Source organism: Balaenoptera ricei, chromosome 10 (assembly GCF_028023285.1).
Source record: "Balaenoptera ricei isolate mBalRic1 chromosome 10, mBalRic1.hap2, whole genome shotgun sequence".
Taxonomy (NCBI): domain Eukaryota; kingdom Metazoa; phylum Chordata; class Mammalia; order Artiodactyla; family Balaenopteridae; genus Balaenoptera; species Balaenoptera ricei.
The window spans coordinates 80,044,883-80,070,287 of NC_082648.1; the positions used below are offsets into that span (position 1 = coordinate 80,044,883).

General features: G+C 44.0%; 1 protein-coding gene across 2 annotated transcripts in view; it reads left to right on the forward strand.

Moving 5' to 3' along the window:
• PLXNC1 (plexin C1) overlaps positions 1-25,405 on the forward strand; it is a 145,377-nt gene that overhangs the window by 16,122 nt on the left and 103,850 nt on the right. For both annotated transcript variants that reach the window (XM_059936673.1, XM_059936674.1), the window contains exons 2-4: positions 2,823-2,963; positions 13,966-14,100; positions 17,522-17,622. In XM_059936673.1, the coding sequence (XP_059792656.1) occupies positions 2,823-2,963; positions 13,966-14,100; positions 17,522-17,622 (377 nt within the window). The remainder of the gene's footprint in view (positions 1-2,822; positions 2,964-13,965; positions 14,101-17,521; positions 17,623-25,405) is intronic.

A 25,405-nucleotide genomic window follows, 5' to 3' on the forward strand; every position in this document is an offset into this window, starting at 1 on the left:
GTTTTGTGGCAAAGGAGGAGGTGGGCATAACTGCCACAGGTGTGGCAGCAACCGTTTGTGTTTTTAAATAAGGTAATGATAGCAAACGTGGATTGTGTGTTACTATGTGCCAGACGCTGTTCTAAGCTTTACCTAGGCTTGTGTCCTAACTCATTCAGTCCTCGTGATGAGTCTATGACCTAAATGCTGCTATCGTCACTTCCATTGTATAGAGGAGGAAACTGAGTCACAGAGAAGCTAAGTAATGTGCACAAAATTACTTAGTTAGAAAGTGACAGAGCCAGGATCGAAAGCCTGGAGGTCCGGCTCCACTACCCTATATACTATCCTTATTTAGTCGGAGTATTATAAGATATTCCAAGCAGCACACAGTCAGTGCAAGTTACTACTAATAATAGCAGCTAGCATGTATCAACATGTTATTCTTACTACCATCATTATTATCTCTCCCTCATAATTACCCTACCGATCAGACACCATTGGCCTTATTCACAGCTGAGAAAGCCAATCCCAACAGGGTTCGATGAATTGCCCACATCACCCGGGGGATGAGAACCAAGCTTGAATGCAAACCTAACTTCTCTGACCCCTGGTCCCAGGTGGTTTGTTCTATGCCATCAGCTCCCAAATTCAGGAACATTGATTTAATGGCCCTACTACTTACCTATGTTATTGATCCAGGACTTAATTTGGAAAACTGCAATTATTGAGAAACAGTCAGAAGCCAGGGAAGGGTGCTAGAGAGGATGGGACAGTAATTTAGAAGCAATTTTCCCCTTGTTCGTTTTCGGCTTTTGAGCCACTTCTGGGTTTTTTTGGAGTCAGTCTTTCACAAACAGAATATCTCATCCCACCTCAGCCAAGGCTAACTGTGATGTCACGGTTCTTAGCTACAGTTATTAAGCACCTACTATATACCAGACGTGGGAGGACACTATCCCATTTGGTCCTTGTGGATGGATAATCAACAGTCCACAGTCATTACTCTGTCTGTGTCGTGGGATGAGGGAAAACTGAGTCCTCCAGCCAAAGATAGTGGTGTTAGAACATTCCAGATGCCCAGGCAGAGATGACGTCCAATTCTCTGAGTTAAGCACTTCTGAGATGCTCAATTATTTAATAAAAAGAAGAGGCGTGGTCGGCCGATTTTAAGTTTGAACAATTCTGGTTTTATTTTAAAGCAAGATGTGTGGTGTGGGTTTATTTTTTTTTACATCTAAAGGTCACCGACTTTTCTTTTTTCTACTCATAGTCACGAGGCATCCTTATCTAAACAGTGATCTATTGTTCTGATTCTCAGACCCACAGAGATTTTTTTTCTCAGCTTCATTTTAACAGGACAGTTCCTCATCTTCCCCGACTGTATGAAAAGTATATTTTTAACAGGAAAAAAAAAATCTCCAATGGGCTTTCTAAAAATCTTTTTAAACTGAGTTCACTATGGAATATTGTATGCAAATACGCCACGTTCTCTTAGGTTATGACATCTTTTCCTTGAGCAGAGATCATGACATTGGCGAAATCCTTGCCAGCATGTCTTTTCCTCCCAGTGTAACTTCAACAAAGAAACATAGACGGCACTTTAAAGGCTTCAGAAATCAATTTAGTCCATGAATCCATTTAGTGTAGATGTTAATGAAACTTGGTGGGTTTAAAAATAATGAATATTTAATAAGACATAAATTGAAAGACATAAACACTGTCGGCAGTAATATAATGAAGTTAATAAGTCTTAGCCTCCCCTTGCCTACCTCCCCCCTCTCCAAACGGGGCGATTTTAGGAGTTGCGGTGATGCTTACAGAAGTTTGCCGGCTCTCCTATTGGTTGAAGCGTAGATGTGCCGTCGCAAACCTTAGTACAGTTGGGAACCAAACTCTGGCAGATAAAGTATGCTATCGCACCGTGTTCAGTAGCTGTAGAAGGCAACGACTCTTTCTAGCTCTGTATCTTCCAGAGATTTGTGTAACAAACTCGGTTTCCTGTCGTTGAAAGCAGGAAGCAGCATGAAGCACTTCATGCCTTTAAACAAGGAAGAAAAAGACATTTTAGTCGACACACTGTCTGCTCTGGGTTTAAAGAGGGGCTTTATTTAATGATCAGGAGTGAGCATGTGATTCTGTGTGCTCAGAACCTCAGACCATTTACATGCCTTCAGCTTGAGAGTTAGGCTTTCCATTTCTTCTTCAAGAACATCAGCACCGGGTCCAGCCCTTGTGCTTGGTTCCTCTTTAGCCCTGTGGCTCTGTCTTACCCACCATCCATGACTCTGTCTTTCCCTCTTTACCCTCTGAATGACTTACCCTGTCTTTGGGCTAACACACTGCACTCTTTGTAAATCCAGAGTCCCTCCTCTCTGCCATCACACCCAATAGGATGGTCCGTCTCACATGTCTGGAAGTGGCTTGTTTAACCTCACAGAAGCCAAACCCTTGTTAAAATAAATTTCAGCATGATCCTGCAAACAGCCATGTATAAGACTGTCTCCCTCCCAATTCAGCGGTGGGCTCTTTTTTGGCAATAAAGTGGAACTCAGTTTCATATATCAGCTGGGGGAGCGTTAAATGGATGGCTAGCTCACTGCTGGCAATCAATACATGTTAATACACAGTAAACAAATGGCTTTCCATGGGTTGGGCAAGCGTGGTGATTCTGCCGATAAAGGGGATAAAAGGTTGTTCCTGGGGATCTTGTCTAAGAAAATGTATTTGGGGCTCCAGTAGGATCCTTCCCAGGTGGGCATGAGTGACATTTTATCATCATGAGAATTATCACTGTTAAAAATTATCTTTTTTTTTATTTGTGCGTTTGTGTGCATGTTCAGAATGACAAGGATCAACCTGAAAGAGTCCAACCAATCGCATCATCTACCTTGATCCATTCCGACCTGACATCTGTTTATGGCACCGTGGTAATGAACAGGACTGTTTTATTCTTGGGGACTGGAAATGGCCAGTTACTTAAGGTTAGTTTTCTGTGCCTTCTTCCATGTCGATTTTAGTATTGATCCATTTTGTGCTTTTGTATTTTGTATTTTGTATTGCTTCTGGGTTATACACAAGACCATACCGACTGCTTTGTGAACTGCTCAGAGACACCTCCCCTCACCGAAATGGCCTGAAAGAAATTTCTGGAAATCTATTTGTAATAACCTCCTACCCATGTATGGATGTGACAGACCCCTTGCTTCCTGGGAACTTGACAAGACGGTTCCCTTCCTTACTCACGAGCCACCTAGGTGAGGCACATGGAGACCTGGACCCTACCGCATCCCGGCTCACCCTCCTAAGACTTTTAACTTTTTAGTTCTATCTCCTTTATAATGGAAATGTACAAAGCACCTGATTTCTCACAACTTCAAAGAGGTAAAAGATTATAGGGCTAAAAAGAAGGAAAAAAACAGATGTTCCTTCTCCCCAGCCCACCTGCCGCCCGCAGAGGGGGTGGTTCATTTTCTAACCTTCGTACCCACCACAGAGAGGTTAGAAATCTGAAACCCTTTGAGGCTCCCTCGCCTTTTATCTCTGAGAACTGTTTATTTCCACTGTGTGGATACACCAGTGGTCGAGTTGAGATTTTTATTCACTGGGGGGGAGGTGCAGGGGGAAGGAGAAGAAAATAAACTCAGAGATACCACATGACTTGTCTGAAATTATATAGCAGTTATCAATTTTTTCAGCAAGCGTTTAATGAGCACCTTCTGTGACCTCCACCAGCATTCGTGGTTGAGAATTGCACTGTTTCTTTCACCCTAGGCGGATTCTCCTTTGCCTCTCTATAGCCAGTCAATTTACTGTCAGCTCGGATTCTAAACTGAATATTAACAGATTTGTTCCCTCAACTGATCTCCCACTGATAACCAGCTGTGTGACTTGAGGTGAATCGCTTAACCTCTCTGAGCCTCCATTTCCTCATCTGTAAAATGAGATTGTACAAGATGACCTAAGAAACCCCTTTCTCTTCTGGTGGCCTCTAATTAGCCAAACCTGCTTGCTTGCTTGCTTGCTTTCTCCAAATGTGCCTTGTGTGCTGCTCCCACACCTTTGCTCACACTGTACCCCTTTCCTGGATTGCTCTCTTTTTTTCTCTGCTTTACTGAATCCTGCGTATCTATGCTTTGGCTCAACTCAAACTCCATCTCCTCTCTGAGGACTCCTAAGCCTGGAGTGATCATGTTTCTCCCTCATCTCCTGAAATACTCATTGTCTGTATCATTCTTTTGGCTCATTACAAATGTCTTGCTTTGATGCCTAACCTTTGCACTTGTGTTTGTCTTGCCTTTCCAGCTTGATTTTAAGCTTCTTGAGAAGGAGGCTGGGAATTCCCACAGCCGGATACAGTGCTGAGTGCCTGGTAGATAACTTGATTTAATCTGTTTTCTTTGGAGGAAACCCAGTAACATATGGGAGGGGGTTTGTTTGTATACACATGCTTTTAAAATATACATTGATCATCTTTCCTTTTGTGTTAGCTTTATTTCCTGGGGAAAGGTAAATAACCCGCCAGTCCTTGTATACTGAGTTGCTCAGTGCCGTGAGGCGATGTCTGGAGCTACACCAAGCTGGCCAGACTAATTGGACCCATTCGCCTGGCGGAAGAAGTTTCCATCAATCCTTACTGGGTCTCCTTGCCAATTATCTCTTCAGATTTGGGATATTTTTGATGAGTGTTTTGACAAGAACACTGTTTCCCCAAAGCTGAGCCAACCAAAACTGTTAGATAGTAAATTGGAGGTGAAGGAACACTGGCTATGAATCGTTTCCCATGGGACGGCCTGGTTTCGCCTGTCCTGTTTGTTCACCCCAGTGGTTCGTGTGCAGCTGGCCGGTGTTTAGTGATGCTGTGGTACCAAGGGGTGGAACTGAGCTGCAGCTTCAGGCTGCTGAGGAAGAGACGGCTGGCCCAAGTCTCACTTTCCGCGGCATCTGTACGGGCTACACCTTCAAAAGCCACATCTGTGGCTATGTTTTTAGGGTTCCAGTAACAAGCGCAGGTTGGTTTTCTGTTTGTTTGTTCTGTGACTGCTAACATTTATACAGTGCTCATCACTTACCTGTCCTAATTCAGTCGCCTCCACCACTCAGCGAGGTAGACACAGTCTTCTCATTTTACAGATAAGGGAACCGGGGCCCAGAGAAGCTGCACCATTTGTCCAAGGTCACACATGGCAGAGCAGGGATTTGAACCGGGAACCACTTCAGAGACCACACTGTTATGTCTCAGGCTACACTGGCTTGGTAACTTGTGCCCCAGGCACGGGCAACCACTCTGTGCGGGTTCTCTGGGGGGAGTGGGAAGCATGTTGCTAGAGAGTCACGTGGCAGTGGGAGTGGAGCAGGTTCAGGGTTCTTAGAAGCTCAGGGAAGAATCCCAGCTTGAGAAGGCAGACCGTCTGGCTGAGGGAATACCTCACTGGCAGGATCACTTCTTGGGAGTCAAACCCCCCCACCCCCAGCTTCCCTCAAGAAGGTTCCCCCCTCAGGAGGAGGTTGGGAGGGGAGAGCGTGAGCTGACGGGGCCCCGCCAGCCTCCCTAGGACAGCCCACTCATTCCCAAGACTCCCCTATGTATCCTGCCTACAGATGCTGGGATGCAGCCCCTGAAATCACCCAGGGTCCTGAAGCCCCGGGATTGTGTAGATGATTTGGAAGGCACAGAGAATCTCCAGATCCCTTTATTCAAAAACTTCAAGCTTGTCCCTTGCCAGACTTGTCACCAGAACTGTTAGAAAAGACAAACATTGATAGACACAAGCTTGGCTTCTTCAGCCACAGAGTGGAGGTACTAATGAGCAAGAAAAACAAAACCCAACCCAAGGCAGCCTGCAGGAGGAGGAGAAGGGGCTTGGATCACTCAGCCTGACTCTTCAGTTTCCCTGGCGATCAACAGTTGACTGCCTTTTGACAGACGCCAGGCACTGTACTATATGCCTGGTTGGAGGAGAGGCAGGAAATAGCATTTGGGGGCCAACTGCTCTTTTTGACCAACACACACACAGACCCTCTGATTTCCTAAATCTCTGAAAACCTCACAGAGTTTTCGTAGAGTTTGGTGCAATTTTAAATATCATATTACTTAAATGATTTTTTCTTATTGTAAAAGTAATACATGCTCTTGGAAAAAGTTGCAAAGTAGCGGGGTATGAGGGGAAAGCAAAGAAAAAATACCCCTCGTTTTCTTATGTAGAGGCAGCTGCTGTCAGCATTTTAGATTCTTTTTTTTACATAGTTGAGGTCAGACTCTATTCAGTTTTGCATCCTTTTTTCTTCAGTTAATGAGGGAAAATGCTTATATTACAATGTTACGGCAAACTGTAAGCAGTCTTTTTAAATAGCTGTATCATATTCTATTATATGGAAACATTATTTTGAGCTTAAGCCGAGATATTGAATCATTTTTAAAGTGTCTTTAAAGACATGCACTCTTCCGAGTCATCTGGCACTACCTCTGAAGGTAAGATTTTATTGATGATAAGCGGAAAAATTAAAGATTTCATAATATACTAATACCTTTACTGCCCTCTTTCTCCTACCTTTATTTCTAAATCCCTTTGTAAGGTTTTAGAAAAACTGAAGGAATTTGGAACTGAAAGCGTCCTTTGCGAATATCTGATCTGCCCCCTTATTATCGACTTGCCATCCTAGTGGTTGTGTGAGACAGATTATGTCCAGTCACTTTTTCCTCTGGATATTTCCTCATTTTACTTCCTTTCTGAGTGTGATTGCATGCTGTAATTTTTCACTTGTCAGCATCTTCACTGAGATCAGCTGAAAAAGTAGGGCCACATTGCACTCAGTTTTTGGGAATTCATATCCCACGTGTTGCGTGGCCAGGATGCTGCAATGTGTACTCATTCTTATAAACACGTGCTCTTTCTCCAGATTGTGGTACAGACTATGGTGTAGTTTGGATTCCTTTGAGCTGACTCTGTTGCATGTAGAAAATTGTCCTTATTTCAAGGGCAGAATCGAATATTTTGAACTTTTCCAGGTGGTAAAATAAGTAATAAAGAAATATGCATGAAATTCGAAATTTGTAACTTCACCCATGCCCATTAACCTTTCTTGTAAGCAAAGAAGAAAAGACGGCAGTAGGTGAGGAATAATAACAGCTAACACTTCTGAGCTCTTACTATGTGCCGGGCATTAGAACCAGTGTCTGCATGGGTTTACTAGTTCAATACTATTAGCATTCCCACTTTATAAATGAAAAAACCTGAGGCTCTGAGAGGTTAGGTAACTTGCTCAAGGTGGTTTGAATGGAAGCAACCAGTCTCCCAAACAAACTGCACTGATAATTCAGATGTGTTCTGTAGAGCTTGGGAGAGTTTGTGGAACTGGTTTTTATTTTTTATATTCTAATATTGGAGTATCTGGGTTAACATCAAGATGCAAGTATTTGAGGTTTCATGAGAAGGTCCTATGGCTTCTGTGGTTTTAGTTTATTCCTGTTTAGGGACAGCTTGCTGACAGCCCAGCTGAGTGCAGACTTCTGTGTTAGAGGAAGGCAGAGCCCTCTCCTCTCGGGGCTACAAGTAGCTCCTGGGAGCCTCTGAACCCCCTTAGGAACCCCTGCTTTTCCCCAGTGAACTCCTTTAGAGCAAAGGTAGGAAATCTGTGTTCAAGTTGATTTTTAGAATGGCTCCAGCAACAGGAGGCTAGGGTTGGGTTTCTCCAACATCCTTAGGCCTAAAGCAGGGTTCAGGATTCAGGAAGCCCTATCATGCCCTTTCCCCATATCCAGCAGAGAAGCACCACGCCCACGCTGAGTCAGGGCTGGCTACCTATGTAGCTCTCCAAACTCTGCTCCTACTAGTAGATTTCATTTATCCAAACCATGGAGTGAGATTCAACCCATTTCCAGAAAGTTCTTCCTGCCTCCAAACTGTGTAACCTTTGAAGAGTCTGCCTTGACGCTGGTTTTTAAAGTTTTCGAGTGAAAAATAAGAGAAAACAAAAACAGGTCTTTTATAAAACCGAGCTCTATTTATACTCCCACAGAATGTTCAAATAAGGAAAAGGAGGCCATGAGGAGCCCAGGACAGGACCTGGGGCCGGAAGTGGGGGGGGTGGGGCACGGACGCTGAGCTGAGGGAACAGACCAAAAAGTAAAGGCAGTGGGAACTGTCAAAACCTGGAAGTGGGCTCTGTGGTTGGCTGTTGAGAAAGTCAGGTTCAAGTTTACCCCCATCTCACTCCTTCCAGTGTGTGAGTGTGCAGGGACTCCCCGATTCAGAACAAATTCGCCCGTGTAATCCACAAATCTAGAACTCATGGTTCAGGCTGTACGCTTCTCTTACTATTTACATCAAAATCAGTAGATTGGAAACCAGAGAGTAATTTGCTTTAATCTTTATATTTCATTTTTATTATTACTCCTACTTACTGAAGCACAGTAAATGCTATCAGATAATTACCTTGCTTTCCTCGTGTGTGTGTGTGTGTGTGTGTGTGTGTGTGTGTATGTGTGGTTTAAGTCTCCTTTGCAGCATTTCTTAGAAACTGTTGATGGAAAAAAAAAAATAAGTGAGAAGAATGATTGGTTTACCCTTTAACTGGTTAGCCTCACAGAGTGAGGTATAAGAAAAGAAACTTGGTGTAAAATATTTTAGCGCTTTGAACACCCATGGCTTTCCCATGTCATGGTAATAGTAAAGAAAAAAAGAAATAGTCTTTTGTTTAATTTTTCTCCCCCTCATTTTCCTCACCAGGCTGTCTTTTCCGTGGATGGTGTTGTAATGCAGCTAACGGTATGGTGTGGAAGTCTCACACACCATACATTTCAGGACTGTAGCTGGGAGGGTTGTTGTTGGTTTTTTTTGTTTTGTTTGTTTGTTGGTTTTTTTGTATGCAGTGAAAATCCCAAGGCTAGTTAATAGCCTGCCATGAGGTTTCAGGAAGATGTCAACAGAAACAATATGTTGACACTCACTGAAATTCTCCATCAGGGAAAATTTGTTTTCCACACGGGCTGCAGCTGGAAAAATCTGAAGAGCCCTATAAAATCTTGAACGCTAATAGAGTATGTTTTTTCATTTAATAAATATTTATTGGGCACCTTTTATGTGCCAGGCACTGTTCTGGGTGCCAAGGATACAAAAGTGAACAAAACCGACAGTGCCCTTGCTCTCATGGTGGGAAGAAAAAGACAGAAAACAACTAAATGGATTAACCAGTAATGAAGTCATTTCACATGGTGATAAGTGCCATGGAGAAAACAGAGTGATGTGTAGAGAGGGACAGTGGGGTATGGTAGAAAGGTGACCAGGGAAGGCTTCTCAGAGGAGGTGACATTTGCGAAGGATGAAAGGCTATGTAAGAATATACGTGGCAGAGGCTCAGGTTGACTTCAGGTTAGATCTATATTAAGGTCGTATGCTGGAAGCAATAGATGAAAATCCACATCATGCCCGAGGAGTGTGTGTGCATTGGATGCATTTTCTCTTATGCAAAATTCAACCCATTTTGGGTTTCTGTGACTCACTGTTACTTCCTGAATCACTTCACTGATCGTATTCTTTTCCGAGGCGGCCCAGCTCCGGTCTTGCTGGCTTTCTTTTCTGTGTTGACGTTGATGTGACTTTTGCAGTTAGAAGATCTAAGTGTTCCACCGATGCCCCTGTGCTGGGCTGGGCTCTGTGAGTGGAGGTGGGGATGGGTGAGGTCGGAGGTGATATTAACAGAAATCCAGAGAAGGAGGAGATCCTTCCTGTAGACATCTGAGAGAGACGAGGACCATGCTGAAGCAGAGACCCCAGTCCCTCTGTGCAGCACGTTGCTTTAGTAAAATTAAAGATGTGATGAAAATGGAAACTTCCTTGGGGCTACGGAGATTCTTCTCTGCATAATCTAGCAAAAAGGAAAACCATTGGACCCACTCATCCTCAAACACTTTTAAAATTTAAATTGCATGTATTTATTTTTAAAGACAGTACATTAGCAGTGTTCAAAACTCAAAAGAACCAAGAAGGCCACCCATTCTTGACTTCTGGGGCAACCAGTGATAACGGTTTAGAGATATTTTATATATGTCTGCGAGCAAAAGGGGGAAGATAGCCTTTCTCCCCTTTTATTAAACATATATGTTATATATGTGTATATACATGTATATATACATATTTAATATAGCATGGTGAACATAACATATAATACATAAAGAGCTTTCTGATTCTTTTCATTGCTAAATAGTATTCCATTGCTTGCACCATAGTTTAGTTAACCAGGTCCCTATTGTTGGACGTTTCGGTTGTTTTAGTCTTTTGTTAGAACACACGATGCTGCAATAAATGCCCATTACATATATCATTATATATGTATATATGAGGGAGTGTGGGATCTAAGGGTATGTGCTTTATAATGTTGAGAGATAACGCCAAATTACCTTCCAGAGAAGTCTCCCTCCCACCAACAATGAAGCATACCCCTTTAAACCCAGCACCTGCAGTTATCAGGACAAGCTTCACTGTAGGCCTCTCAAGGTAGCTTGTTCAGGAAACTGGTTGGCAAATCCTGACACATGCACACTTTGGTAATTTAAAGAGAAAAAAAAGCAAGCAAGAAAGGCTTCCCTGCCATAAGTCCAAGTTCTAGAGAGAATACTGATGCTTCATCTCTAAGGTATCAAGTAAATAAATCTGTATTGACCCAAATAAGATCTTTCTAGCTCCTTACCCATCTGTATCCACCATGCTCCAAAAATAAATAAAATAAAATAAGCTCTAATAACAACTGCAGTGCAGCTCCTAACTCACTTGAAATGGATGAGTGGTGGTGCTTTGTAAATTGTTTTTATTTACTTCTAAATTTTAAAGCAAATCCCAGACACTATGTCATTTCACCCCCTACATACTTTCATTATGCATCTCTAAAAAACTATGATCATTTCTTTAAATCACCACAAAGCTGTGATTGCAAATAACAAAATCATCAGTAATTCTTTAGAATTATCTAATATCAAGTCCATATAACTAAATTTTCCTGATTAACTCAAGAATGTCTTTTTAAAATTGTTTTGTCCAAATTGGTATCTGAACAAGGTCCTCAAATGACATTGAGGTTGTTCTGTTTCTCTTAATCTGAGTGACCTCCTCCTATCCTATGATTCACCTCTGTTGACTTTTTGAGGAAAGAAAGTCTGTTGTCCTGTGGAATGTCTCACACCGTGGATTTGGCTGTTCACTTTCTCGTGGCGCCATTTAGCTTGTTCCTCTACCCCTTCTGTTTCCTAATGCTAAATGGAAGTTAGCACTAAGGCTTGATCAGATTGGGCTTCAGCTTTATTGGCAAGAACGCTTCATAGGTGTTTCTGCCAAATGATGGTTTTAACGTGATGAATTCATCAAGAGAGATCTGGGCAGCAGCCCTCTCCTGAACCTCACTTGAGAATGTTTCTATCAGTCTTTATTTTAATCTGGCTTCCTATCTCTCCCCTCTATACAGGCACTTTCCAAGAACCAGATCAGCTGTTTGAATCTGAGCTGATTAATAAAGAATGTGAATTAGAGATGGGAAGACAGGAGCCTGGCAAGTCCACACTTGGTCAGTGCCTGCCTGATGTCTCCCTTGGCTCATAGTTTTCTGTAGGCCAGGGTCTCTAATAGAACTTTCCATGATGATGGAAATGTTCCATATCTGCACATACAATATGATAGCCACTAGCCATATGTGGCTAGTGATTACTTGAAATGTGACTAGTGTGACCAAGGAAGTGAATTTTTAATTTAATTTAAATTTAAATAGCCATGTGTGGCTAACGGCTACCATATTGGATGGTGCAGCTGTAGAGTCATTTATAAATGACTTGCGGCACAGACCTTTCCCACCTCCGTTGGGACCTAAATGCTGCTTTTCCTTTTGAAAAAGTCATATTTAATCTATTTAGTTACATTGACTTTACAGAGCTGCCACTGAACTTAGTGAGCAGTTCATGGGCTCCTAGTGAGCTACTAGTTGCACCAAATCCACCTGGGTTTGATTCTTAATTTTTGATTAAATAGCAAAAATGTGCTTGCCATCAGGATGTGTGGTACAGGCATGTTATTGCTCAGTAGATGTGTGAATGTAGACTTTGAAAAGAATCCCAGGTGCCAGTTTTTTCTTTTCAAATCATATGCCCAATGTTACTGATGTCCACAGTGGTAGAGATATGAATATAGATATCATATCTGGATGTTTTCAAACTGACAAAATGTTGAACATCTTCACTTTCAAAAGCATTGTATTGTTTGGGGCAAAGGGGTAGGTACCAAGATGATTAAGACATGGTCCCTACCCAAGAGGTGCTTGTAATCTAGTAATAGGTTATTATCCATTGAGTATTGTTCATGTGCTAAGCATTATTCGTAATTCTCATTTGATCCTACAACACTGTGTATAAGGAAGGCATTGTTAGTTCCATTTTAGAGGTGAGGAAATTGAGGCCCGGGGAGGTTAAGTAAGTTACTAGCTCAGAGTAGCACATCTACTTGAAGGGTAGAGCCAGGATGCAAATCTGAGACCAAGCTACCATTATATTTCTCCAGGATTAGGGTAATCGTCTTCCGAGGAGTCTTCATATCCATGCTTCAGACCGCACCTTCTCACCATGTGTTTCCTCTGCTCAAAGCCCTACAGTGGCTCTGCATCTCTCACCTAGAGTAAGAGGCAAAGTCTTTACACAGGCCAACAAGAACCTATATGATCCACCCTGTTACCTCGCTGTCCACTCCTCTCTACCTCACTTGTTCTGCTCAGGCCATACTGGTCTGCTCTCATTTTAGGGCTTTTGCACCAGTGGGTCACTCTTCTAAGAGCACGCTTCATCCGCGTATCTAAATGACTCGCTGCAGCATCTCCTGCTAGTCTCTAAATAAACGTCACCTTCTAATGAAACCTAATGCTGAACACACATTCTCCCATCTTTTTACCCCTCTTAATTTTGACCTATATCACCTGCTAACGTATTTTTTTTATATTGGAGTATAGTTGATTTACAGTGTTGTGTTAGTTTCTGGTATACAGCAAAGTGATTCAGTTGTACATGTATGTAATCTATTCTTTTTCAGATTCTTTTCCATTATAGGTTATTACAGGATATTGAATATAGTTCCCTGTGCTATACTGTCGGTCCTGCTAACTTTTTTTTTTTTTTTTTTTGGCTGCGTTGGGTCTTTGTTGCTGCGCGCAGGCTTTCTGTAGTTGTGGCGAGCGGGGGCTACTCTTCGTTGTGGTGCGCAGGCTTCTCATTGCATTGCGGTGCCTGCTGACATATTTTATAATTTACTTATTTATTGTTAATTGTCTATCATTATGCTCCCCCCACCCCAGCATGCACGTGAATGTAAGTTCTGTAAGAGCAGGATTTTCCCACCATTTGTTCACTGCATTTTTGCAAACACCTAGAATGTGGCAGATAGATATAGTGGATGTTCAGTAGATGTTTGTTGACTAAAGATGAGTGAAACTCAGGTATGTCCAACTTCAAAGCCACACTTACTTATATTTTATATATAAATATGTACCTACTCGTTTAGGCCTGTTAAGTTGTCCTGGTTACTTTAAAACGCGGAACTGTGTAGACCCGTAGAGGAGAATCAGAGTAACCCATGCAGGTACCTGTCAGGCTGCCTGCCTTTAGTTTTAAGATCACTTGGCATAGCACTAATGAAGCTGTCACTTGCGGCTTCTCATAAGGCCAGTTGTGGATAATGAGCTTCCACATATGAGGATACTGCCCCAGCACTGAGGAGTGGCTTTGTGTGTGTGTGCGTGCACCACGACTTTGTCCCCTACGAAAGCAGAAATACCAAGGTTGTTATCACCAGCCTTGTTGAAGGCTGAGATATGAACCGATGATTAAGGAACGTGATACCTTAGCCCGTGTAGGTAGTGAGGAAGAAAGGATGTAATCTTAGGACTAAGCCATAAGTTTTGCCACCCTGAAATTCAAATTATTTAATAGAAGTCATATTTCTCTTTTTTAAAAAATAGGTCATTCTTGGTGAGAATTTGACTTCTAATTGTCCGGAGGTTATCTATGAAATTAAAGAAGAAACACCTGTTTTCTACAAACTCGTTCCTCATCCTAAGAAGAATATCTACATCTATCTAACAGCTGGAAAAGAGGTAGGCAGAAAAATACTAGTTACTGTTTCTGTCTTATGAATACAAATTGTTTAATTGATGTCATTATCGAGTGGTGAAGCTTTTACTTTGAACTACTGAGTTTAAACACTGCTGCAGGCTTCAAGAAGACACGCAGTGGTTCACAGGCATGGAATTAAAAACCTTACTGTCAGTAAGTAAGCAAGAAATATTACCTCTTTAGACAATTTTATTATTGGCTATATTTCCAGTGCCAAGTTTTTCAGAGAAAGGTATGCTTGCAAATGGGAGCATAATCAGCGAGGTAACTGAATTTACACATTGATCGTGTGGGCATTGAATGGTTAGATGCATTTATGAATATACCCGATGGGATTGGCTTTGGAATTTGGGGTTAATATCAGGCCATAGTCTCATACACATTCATGAACCGGGAAATATATGGCACTCACCCTCCCTCTCTTAATTTATCTGGCTGTTTTAGTTTTTCTTCTTGCTTCAGCTTACTGAAATAAAAAGGATACCTTTGTACATTTTCTTCATTTTTACAAAGTGCTTTCACCAAGGGAAGGAGGAGGGGAACTAATTGTTACTGAGTCCCTACTGACGCCGTGCTAGTTACTATTCCAAAGAGGATCTCTCTAGATGCATAGAGTTGTACACACACACACACACACACACACACACACACACACACACACACACAAACCACAAAGTATAATAAACAATGTTAATGAAATCTGTCAATAATCTAGTGAGATAAAAATTACCCTTGTTTTATATATGAAGAACTAGGACTAAGAGAGGTTAAATATCTTCTCAAGGATATATATAGAGCCTTGTCAGGGCTAGGACTTAAATTCTACCCTGATGTTAAAGCCCGTGATAAATGGTATCAAACCCCAAATTTGTGAAAACCAAACAGGCCATTCTGGCATGGTTGTTTTGACCCATGACCATTTGAACATACAAAGTGCAAAGAAGATAAGTGAGACTTACATAATTACATAATGGATATAACAGATGCCCTCGGCCCACCCTCATTTTCCATTCTTTTCCTCTCAGTCATTCTATGGAGAAGAGCAATGACATCAATCTCCATGTGCTGGCCAGGTCGCAGAGAAGATGTGCAGCACTTTTTCGCTTCTGACATTCCTAAAAAGGCTATATTGCCTTTTGCATGTTGAAATGCCAGTTATTCAAAATGACCGCATTGAGATGGCCAGTGGATCTCATATACCTTTGTTCTTCACCATATAGAACCTTTTTGACCAGCTTGCTTCAACATTTAAACACTATTATATTTCTTCCCCAGGGTTCTCGTATTTGAAAGATTTTTGTCTACTCAACAAACTGCACTTATTAAGTAACAATTCCCATTCTCAGGCGTTATTTATCAAGGGCATCTCAAAACGGCCACTCAGAGCGCTGACTCTGCTACCACACGGAGCTGATAAAATTCCAGCTCAAAGCAAAGACACTTGCAGCCTTGCTTAGTCTGTGCATGTTTTTCCAATCAGCTTTTTGAAACATTGCAAATAGCTCATAAATCCTTTCCCAGACCCCAAGACTGTAGGCTGAGAACCACAGTGAGAACTACCAGTAGTTGATAGGTCCTCACTTTCTGAAGGTGAAGAGTTCTAGTCTGGCCATTCAAAGCCTGAAGTCCCGGGAAGAGCTTTCCGCTGGGCATCAAAGCTGGTTATTCTTACCTTCTTCACTTAGATTCACTGCTAGAGATCCTATTAGTAAGACTTTGGTTCTCTGGTTGAGCCAGTATAAGCCCTAGAGAGACAAAACCTAAGGAAGGTCCTTTCCTAGACTCTTGGGGAGATAGTAACAGCCAAACTAAAATGCCCTGCTACATCCATAGAATACCCGGTCATTAAAACAACCATATGGAAATAGATGCATTGCTGTGGAATAGTCCCTATAAATGTGTTAAGTTAGAGAAGCAGGTCCAATATAGTATTTATGGTGGCCTTTCTTTCACATAGTTATATGTTCGTGTGTTTAAGTACATGTAGAGTCATTCTCATAGAATGTTCTAGAGACTCATTTTCCACTAAATGTTCTGAGCAAAAGTGGTCCCAGGAGCAGATGTTACTTACTGTACCGCTCCTAGAGTATCATAATAGAGCATTCAAAGGCTCTCAGAAGCCTTGTGCTAAGGAAACATTTGCTTTTTCCCTGTGAGGTTTCACATGTTTGTTGGACCGTGGAAACTTTTTCTCATGTAGTAGCAATAGCCAACATTTATTGAGCGTTTATTATGTGCCGGGCAATGTTGGTAATAACCCCGTGAAGTCAGCAGCACTATCACCGTTTCACAGGTGAGGAAACAAGGTTGGAGAGATTCGTGACATTTGTGAAAATCCCCCAGAATTACAAAGATGTGCTGTGAGCTACAAGGAAATGTCCGCATTCTGGTTAATTCTGACTCAGGCTGGTGGTCTGCCCACCACGTCTGTCAGCAGCACTGGGGACTGTGAGATGATGGGCGTGGTAATCCTCCATGAAGCCAGCTTGGAATGGAAGGGTATTCATCGGGATAGCCCCTGCTTTTCTCACAAACCCCTTCTAGAACTCTCTATTTCTCTATATGTGTTAAGAAGTTACTTATACTTTCCAGCAGGTACAACTTCCTGGCTTAATGAATTCCACAGGTTTCCTGACTACGCTGTGGGATTTTGCCTGCAGAAAGTGCACCGTGTGAGGCTCAGGTCCTCCCTGCCTCCCCCCAACCAACCCCGCTTGGAGGCTCTGCCGGCCTCCAGGGCATGGGTGTGCCCAGCACCAACGCCCACCTCAGGGGCTGCTGTTTTCTGACAACCGGAAGAGGCAGCTCTAGGGGCCAGGAATGATTGGAAAACTCCCCCTGTTTCTTTTATTTTCACCTCCAGTGGAGGGAGTGTGAACAGTGAGCCAGGAGAGGAGGCGATGGGTTACCCCTAAGAGGGGTGCGGGAGGGTGGTCCTCATTTCCGTGTCAAGTGCCAACCTCGTGCTGACTCTCCAGGTCAGAGCCTGTTGCTTTCCCCAGACGCTCATCTCCAAGGTGCCATTGACTGTCACTGAAAACCAGGTGACCTGATTCCACGATCCTTGAAAATCACTATTGGCAGGTCAGAAACCTGACTGTGGATCAGGCTCACCTGTGAGAACTCTTAAAAAGGCAGATTCCTAGGCCCCACCCCAGACCTACTCAACTAGAGTCTCAGCAGCAGGGGGTCTGGGAATCTGCCCTTTCAAAAGCTCCCCAGGAGATGCTGATAAACTGCTTCATACCCTAGAACTTGAGAACCGCCGCCCGATGTCATTACACAGACGTTCGGCGTCTGAGTGGATAAATGTCTCTTTGTGGCCCTTCATCAGATAAGGTGTTGTAGCTTTTCTGGTGTTGCTCGTAATTCCCTCTGAACTGCCGTCATCTTTATTTTTAGGTGAGGAGAATTCGTGTTGCGAACTGCAGTCAACATGAATCCTGTTCGGAGTGTTTAGCAGCGACAGACCCTCACTGCGGTTGGTGCCATTCGCTACAGAGGTATTTCCTGAGTTCTTTCTCACCAACTCACAATTTCGAAACAGTGTCATGCGGCTGCACACTTGTTGCCCTACTTTAAGGATCCGTTCCAGTGACCTGGGGGAAACTGATCTCTGCGCCAACTAAAATACCATCGTGTAATCTGAATTAATTCTCAGGGATGTTCCCAGTTGTGTCGGTGCTACTGAATCATTTGACCTGAACCACTGAGAGGGTCCCCAACGTGGAGGGCAGGGGTTGAGAGGGGTTGGGGGGAAGGATACTGGCGTAAGTCGGCGCTGTCACTTTAGCTTTTACTTTCTACAGAGTTCTCCAAGACTGGAGAGAGATGCAAAATGTTCTCTGTCAGAGGAGATAAAAGAATAGGCGTGTTTGAAAATTTTCAGATGAACCCTCATGATGTCACGTGTTTGGTTGGCTCCGTGGAGGCCTGATTATTGATGATGATGTCTCTGGATGCACTGTACAGCTGTGCACAGGCCTGATGTGCAGTCGCAGTCTCCGGGCAGAATCTGCCCAGCCTGGTCTTGAATTACGATGTTCACGACCCATCTAGGCCCAGGGCGACTTGTAGCAGCTTCCTCGCCATGGCAGCTCCCAGCGTCGCTGGGACCGGCCTGGTTGGATTCGCTGTTGCCATGGCAACCCAGTACTCGGGCTTTTGCTATAGAAGCAAGGAAGAGAGAGCCTGAGCTGCAGCTCAGGCAGGGGGAAAAAAAAAACCATAACAGTGTCTGTCAGTTTGGTGCTTTCAGTTTTTAAAGGTGAAAAAGGATAAGAAAGAGTAGAACAGGTGCAGAGAAGCTGAAGGCTAAACAAGGGGCAATTTAGGGAAAGAAAAGAAGACTGGGAGTAGAATTTGGGAGCCTTTGGGGGAGGAAGGCAAGAGCAATGAAGGGAGAGGGGAAAAATACAATATAAGCAAGAGGTTCAGGAAACAAACTAAAAATATGGGGATGGAATTAATTAAGAGTTCATGGAGGAAGTCTGAAGCTGAGATGCAACAAGACGCATAATTGCCCTTGCTTTTGCTGAGCTTCCTTACCGGGCTGTTTCCTTCAGAATCATCGGCAGACAAAAGAGGCAAGGCCAGGAAGATTCTCATGAATAATTGTAATTGGGTAGGAACGTTTTCTTCTTGTCGCTTGCTTAAGACTAGAGTTTAAGAAATTAACTGATCATGAACAGCACTGCATCGCCACACACCCACTAAGCAGTTTGCCATAATCTTTCTGATCTGTTCCATTTATGTAGCTTCTCTGTCTATATTTGTAGAGCTCTGTGCAGGAGTTAATTCAGTGACAGCAGTGGAGATGGCGGTGATGGTCACAGTGGTGATGGTGATTAAATAGCCATGTGTAGCAGCTAGTGGCTACTCTATTGGCAAACACAGGTCTGGCGTTCATAGGAGATGTCCGAGCTGGTAATATGACTTTGGGGGTTAGCAGTGTTCTGATGGTACGTCGTGAAGTCTTCAGACCAGATGAGGGAGGGAGTGTAGATTGAGAGGAGGATTAGTTGGAGGACTGAGCATTGAGGCAGTGCAGCGTTTAGGGGTCAAGAAGATGAAGAAGTAACAGACACGGAGAGAACAACCAGAAGGGGAAGCGGAAAGACTAAAGAAGGTGGCCGGCTAGAAGCCCAGGGAAAAAAAGAGGAGGGGAGTGGTCCATTGTGCCAGATTGTGCGGAGAGGTCAGGCAAGAGAGGAAGAGAATTGAGCCACTGGACTTAGCAGGCGATGACTGGTTACGGTGACAAGGGCAGGAAGTGGTGCTAAAGCTGTAAGAGAAAATTAGAAGAGGGCAGGGTGGAGACAACTCTTTGGAGGAGCTTTGCTGAGAAAGACAGCAGAAAAATGGAGCAGACGTTGGAGGAAAAAGTGGAGTCCAGAGAGCTTTGGGGTTTTTTTTGTTTGTTTTTTTTTAAATTTTTATTTATTTATTTATTTTTGGCTGCGTCGGGTCTTCGTTTCTGTGCGAGGGCTTTCTCTAGTTGCGGCGAGTAGGGGCCACTCTTCATCACAGTGCGCAGGCCTCTCACTGTCGCGGCCTCTCTTGTTGCGGAGCACAGGCTCCAGACGCGCAGGCTCAGTAGTTGTGGCTCACGGGCCCAGTTGCTCCGCGGCATGTGGGATCTTCCCAGACCGGGGCTCGAACCCATGTCCCCTGCATTGGCAGGCAGATTCTCAATCACTGCGCCACCAGGGAAGCCCCTGGGGTTTTCTTAAGATACATGAAATAGTGTGTTTTTGTGCTGTCGGGAAAGTTCCAGTAGAGAGAGAGAAACTGACGATACAGGAGAGAGAAGGGAGAACTGTGGGGTGTTGTCTTTCAGCAGATGAAAGAAAATATGATCTTGTGTGCCAGCGGGAGGCCCAGCCTCAGCCAGGAGCATGGGACCCTTCATCCTTGGTCATGGGAGGGAAGGTGAAGAATATGGACTCAGGAGCAGGTCGGTGATGGAAGCATGCACAGTGTCTTTGCATGTGGCTTTACATCATTCTCAGTAATGTAAGGTGGGTGAGGTGAGGGAGGAAGCCCTGGAGTTGGAAGGGAGAAGAGAGAGAAGGTATGGGACAGAGTGGAAGAGAGAACAGAGCCGGGAGAGGGAGAACAGTTGCCAGACAACATCAGGGCTCCCTTGAAGTCAGTGGTCTTGCTTTTGAAGTGAGAGCAGTAAGCATGGGTTTGCTTTCACAAGCCATGTTTGGCTCCATGGGCATAGTGGTAAGGTAGTGGAGAGTTAGATTTAGCCAGAGATGGGGCTTAGCCAGGAAATACATTCAAGAGGGGAAAGCGGGGCCCAGGAGCTGAGGGTGCCTGCAAGGGATGGGCAGTGATATGCATGTGGGTACTTACAATAGTGGACCCTGGTCTCCAAGCCAGAAGTGAGCTCTAGGGAGGGACGTGAGGACACAAGGGAAGTGAGGGTTGTGAAAAGGTAGCCAGCTCTGTGCAAGGGAGGTTGTTTTGGGGTTTAAATCTTGTTGGACCTGGGGAACTGGAGAAGAGGTAGTGGTCGGCCTATGGGGAACTTGAAATTAAGGTCATGGAGGGGGTGGAGTTATTGGTACTGACAAGGTCTGGGGTGTGATTGTGTAGCTGAAATAGGATGGAGGACAAGATCATTGGCAGAGAGGGTCAGGGAACTGAGGGAGGGGTCAGAGTGTTCGGTGGACCAGTCACCAAGAAGGACTATGGGAGCAATGTTGGAGAGACCGAGGAGCCAAATAGTCAAGAAAGGAAAGGAATTGCCCATGGGCGGGGTGGTCTGTGGATGGTCTTGACGAGGAGGGGTCGGGGTGGGGGGTCTGGCAGATGGCCCGATGGCGTGAGCTTCCGAGCTGGGGAGCGCAGGGGATGGGGCCAGGCTTGGAAAGAAAGGAAGAAGATTCATCCCGAAGAGGCAGGAAGACACAAGTAGGACCACTGTGATGAGGGAGAGGAACCAGCCAGCCCTTGGTGGGCTGCAGGGAGGCAGTGTCCTCGGGGAGAGCCTGGTGATCAAGACCAGCAAGAGGGTGAAGGGAACAATTGAGGAAGTTGAAGACATCAGGACTTTTATTGATGATAAAGGAATCCAGCCTTCTGGAAAAGCCTGCTCACGGCTTCCCCTGCTTCTGCTTTTGTCCCCTCACCCCTGCCCCAGGAGGAGTGGTCTTGTAAAAATCTAAACCAGATCATTTTATTCCCCAGCTTAAAAACCTCCACTGGCCTCCGTCACAGAATTCAGTTTGACTCCCCTGCTCCCAGGGCCTGAATACAGGGCTTCCCAGAATCGGGTCCTTGGTTATTCTCAGACATCTCATGCCACTCTCTCCTTGGTTCACTCGACCCCAGCCACACGAGCTTTCTTTCTGACTTAAGAATATGCCAGGCTTGTTCCTGCCTCAGGGACTTTTCACCTGCTGTTTCCTCAGTCTAGAAAATTCTTCCCCAAATCCTTCCACGGCTGGCTCTTTCTTGCTCATCAGGTCCCAGCATACATGTCTCCCTGCAATGACCCAGTCTGAAGTAGCCTCACCTGTGACATCACTGTTTTATATTCTTCCTGGCCCCATCACTATTTGAAATGATCTTCTTTCTCTGCCTCTTCCTTTATTAAAATGTAAGTTGCATGGGAACCTCGTCTTGTTCATGACTGTATCCCCAGAATCTAGAATGGTGCCTGGTGCATAGTAGGTGCTTAAAAAATATACGTTAAATGAATGGAGTACACTGAGTGATTGGGAAACTACCAATGGCAGGCTGAGGCGTGTGCGTTAAGTATGATAAAACATTCCGGATTTGTGGACTGATGGCCCTTCCCAGTCACGTCAGATCACTTGGTTTCAAACTGGCTTGGTTCTGACCTGAGATGAAATGAAACTAAGCCTCAGATCTGTGACTCGTGTTAAGCTGTCAGTACCATTCAAAATTAGGAATTCTAAAGGGGGTTGTTTTCTTATAACTGTAGAGCATCCCACTGTGTTTATTGTAAATGTCACAGATTTATTTAGAAAAATAATTTATTTTCTCTATTGAGAAGGTTGGGCTTTATTTCATACACGTCTAGAAAGTGGATTTGTTGAGGTGGGGTGGTGCAAGGAAATGATCTTAACTTCCTTTTGATCGGACGTTAAGAATAGGCATCCAGTATAAGCAGACAAAAAGCAATTAGATAAACAGTGAGCTCTAAAAAGTCTAGTATTTTATTGTTGGAACCTCAAATCCAACCTATGTTGAATTTGTCTGTGTGGGTGGAAAATGAATTTTTGCAGGCTGAATATCTTGGGTTTGGAAGCAGCTTCTCAGTTTCTCCCATACTGCAAAGCACAGCACATGTGTTTAGTTATGGATTTCCACAGAACTGGCAATCCGGAACCAATGAGCGGGTGAGGTTCCAGAAGTTCATTTGCAAGTTTGTTTGGCACTCGGAATGCATTTTCCCATAGAAACAATGTCATAAATTAAGGACTGATTCCCAAGTCAGCCCACAAAATTCAATTTATCTAATTTCAACAAATATTTATTGAATCTCTACCAAGAACCCAACGTGGGAAGTGAGATAACTAGGTGATACTGAGAGAAATCAGATGCCGTTCTCGGCCTTAAGGAATTCACGTGCCAGCTAGGGAGACAGACATGTCAGTGGCCAACGTTCATTCATTCAGTCATACATCCCATCAACAGATATTTACTGAGCGCCTACTATGTGCTTGGGATACTGTTCTTTCTTGCCCGCATGGAGCTTGCAGTCTAGTGAGGGATAGAGACAGTGTTAGTAGTCAGATTTCTGCTCCAGTAATACTGTGTTAACAAACGGATTTTTAGTGACTTACAAGAACAAAAATTTGTTTTTCTTGATCATGGGTCAGCTTCAGCAGTGGCTGCAGGTGGAGAGTTTGATTCAGGTCTGCTTCATATGTCTCTCATCCTGCACGTACTCTCCTCAAGGCAGGTAGCAGAAGCACAAGAACCCAAGCTAAACTCTGCAGCACATTCAGAGCCTCCGCTCATGTCGTGTTTGCTGATATTCCATTGGCAAGCAAGCCACATAGCCAAGCCCAGCATCAGTGGTGTAGTGAAACATACACTGCCTACTCTAGTGGCAAAGGGTGTGGGTGTGTTATTCCAGTACAGGAGAGATTGCAGAACTGGGAACAATAATCCGGTCTACCCTAATAAGTTAAGGAGCTACCAATCTACTAATAAGTAAATAGAGAATAATAGGGTTAGCACAGAGGACGTGGAGGATTCCATGGGGACACATTAAAAAAAACCAAACAAACATCTAACCAGCAAATAGCAAGTGTTGGCGAGGGTGTGGAGAAAAGGGAACCCTCGTGCACTGTTGGTGGGAATGTAAATTGGTGTGGCCACTCTGGAGGACATTTTGGAGGTTCCTCAAAAAATTAAAAGTAGAACCACCAAGCTGATCCAGCAATTCCACTTCTAGGTATTTTTCTGAAGAAAATGAAACACTAATTCGAAAAGATACATTCATCCCTATGTTCATTGCAGCGGTATTCACAATAGACAAGATACGGAAGCAGCCTAAGTGTCCATCGATAGACAAATGGATAAACAAGATGTGGTGTATATATACACAGTGGAATACTACTCAGCCATTATAAAAATGAAATCTTGCCATTTGCAGCAACATGCATGGACCTAGAGGGCATTATGCTAAGTGAAATAAGTCAGAGAAAGACAAATATTGTATGATTTCACTTATATGTGGAATCTAAAAAACAAAACAGATGAACAAAAATAACAAAACAGAAACAGAGTCGTGGGTACAGAAACAAACAGGTGGTTGCCCAAGAGGAAGGGGTTAGGGGGATGAGTGAAATTGGTGAGGGAAATTAAGAGGTACAAACTTCCAGTACAAAAAAATTTGTCATGGGAATGAAATGTACAGCATGGAGAATACAGTCAATAATATGGTAATAACTTTGTATGGCAATGGATGGTAACTAGACTTGTCGTGGTGATTATTTTGTAATGTATAGAAATATCAAATCACTGTATTATGCAGGTGGAGCTAACACTGTGTCATAGGTCAGTTATACTTCAGTTACAAAGACAACAACAGGTACAGTGAAAATGAATCCATCAAAGAAAACTAACCTAAACTTAAGGTCAGAGAAGGCTTCCTGGAGGAAGGGATGTCTAAGCTGAGCCTGAAGTGTGAGCAGATGTCATCCAGGTAAAGAGGAAGCGGGGGAAGCTGAGGGAACAGACGGTGCCAAGGCTGGAAGCCGGAGGGGCGCCTGGCCTAATTAATGCACAGTAGGGGAAGCGTGCTGTCTGAGGAGCGTTGGTTAATCAGGGCGGCGTGGTAGGCAGGGGCAGGGGAGGAGGGGTCTTAAAACCCATGTAAAAGCATTTGAATTTCGTTGGAAAGACTTTGGGAAGCCATCCCAGGGTTTCAATCAGAAGACAGACTAGATCGTTTGTGTGTTTCAGAACAAGCATTCTGGTGCAAGGTAGACTAGAGACGACACCGCTGGAAGCCAGCAGGTCCCTTAGAAGGTGGTTGTAAACCAGCAAGAGATTGGGGACTGAATAAGAGAGACGGTAGTGGGGATGGAAAGAAGTAGGTGGATTTAAGAGCTATTTGGAAGGTAGAATTGACAGGACTTAGGGATTAATTGGATCCCCCCTTGAGTCTGACACACTAAAAATGGGGCCATAAAATGAAAAATAAAATATCAAGGTGGCCACTGTTTTTCTGGAAGATGTATTCTTTCTCCCTTGATCTAAGTCCTCACAAAGAAAGTAAAGAAATGATACCAAACATACACTGGATTCCTACCATGTTCCAGGCCTTGTACGAGGCACTAGGTTGGAGCCCAAAGAACGGGTACCCAAGTCAGATGGAGAAGGACTTCCAAGAGATGTGAAGCTGAGTCTCATAGGTGCAGGGGCTTTGCTGTTGAGATGATAGGGCAAAGAGCATGGGTATCTGCCTTGTGTACCAGAGGGACAGAGGTGTCATTGACCGAGCAGGAATGTCGGAGAACTAGCCGGTTTGGGGTGCCCAGTGATGCAGGGGGATGACTTCCACACTGGCAGCAGGAAGAAGGCAGACCTGGAGCCAGTGTGTGGGGTTGAATCCAGGCTTCTGCGTGACCTGCGAGTTTCTTATCTTCCCTGTGCCAGATCTCCTCTTCTGTAAAGCAGGCTAGTAACGGTGCCTCCCTTGCAGGGTTGCTGAGAGAATTAAACCGGATGATGGGCATGAAGTCCTAGGCACAGTTGCCTGTTCAGAGCAAGCACTCAAGTGATGTTAACTAC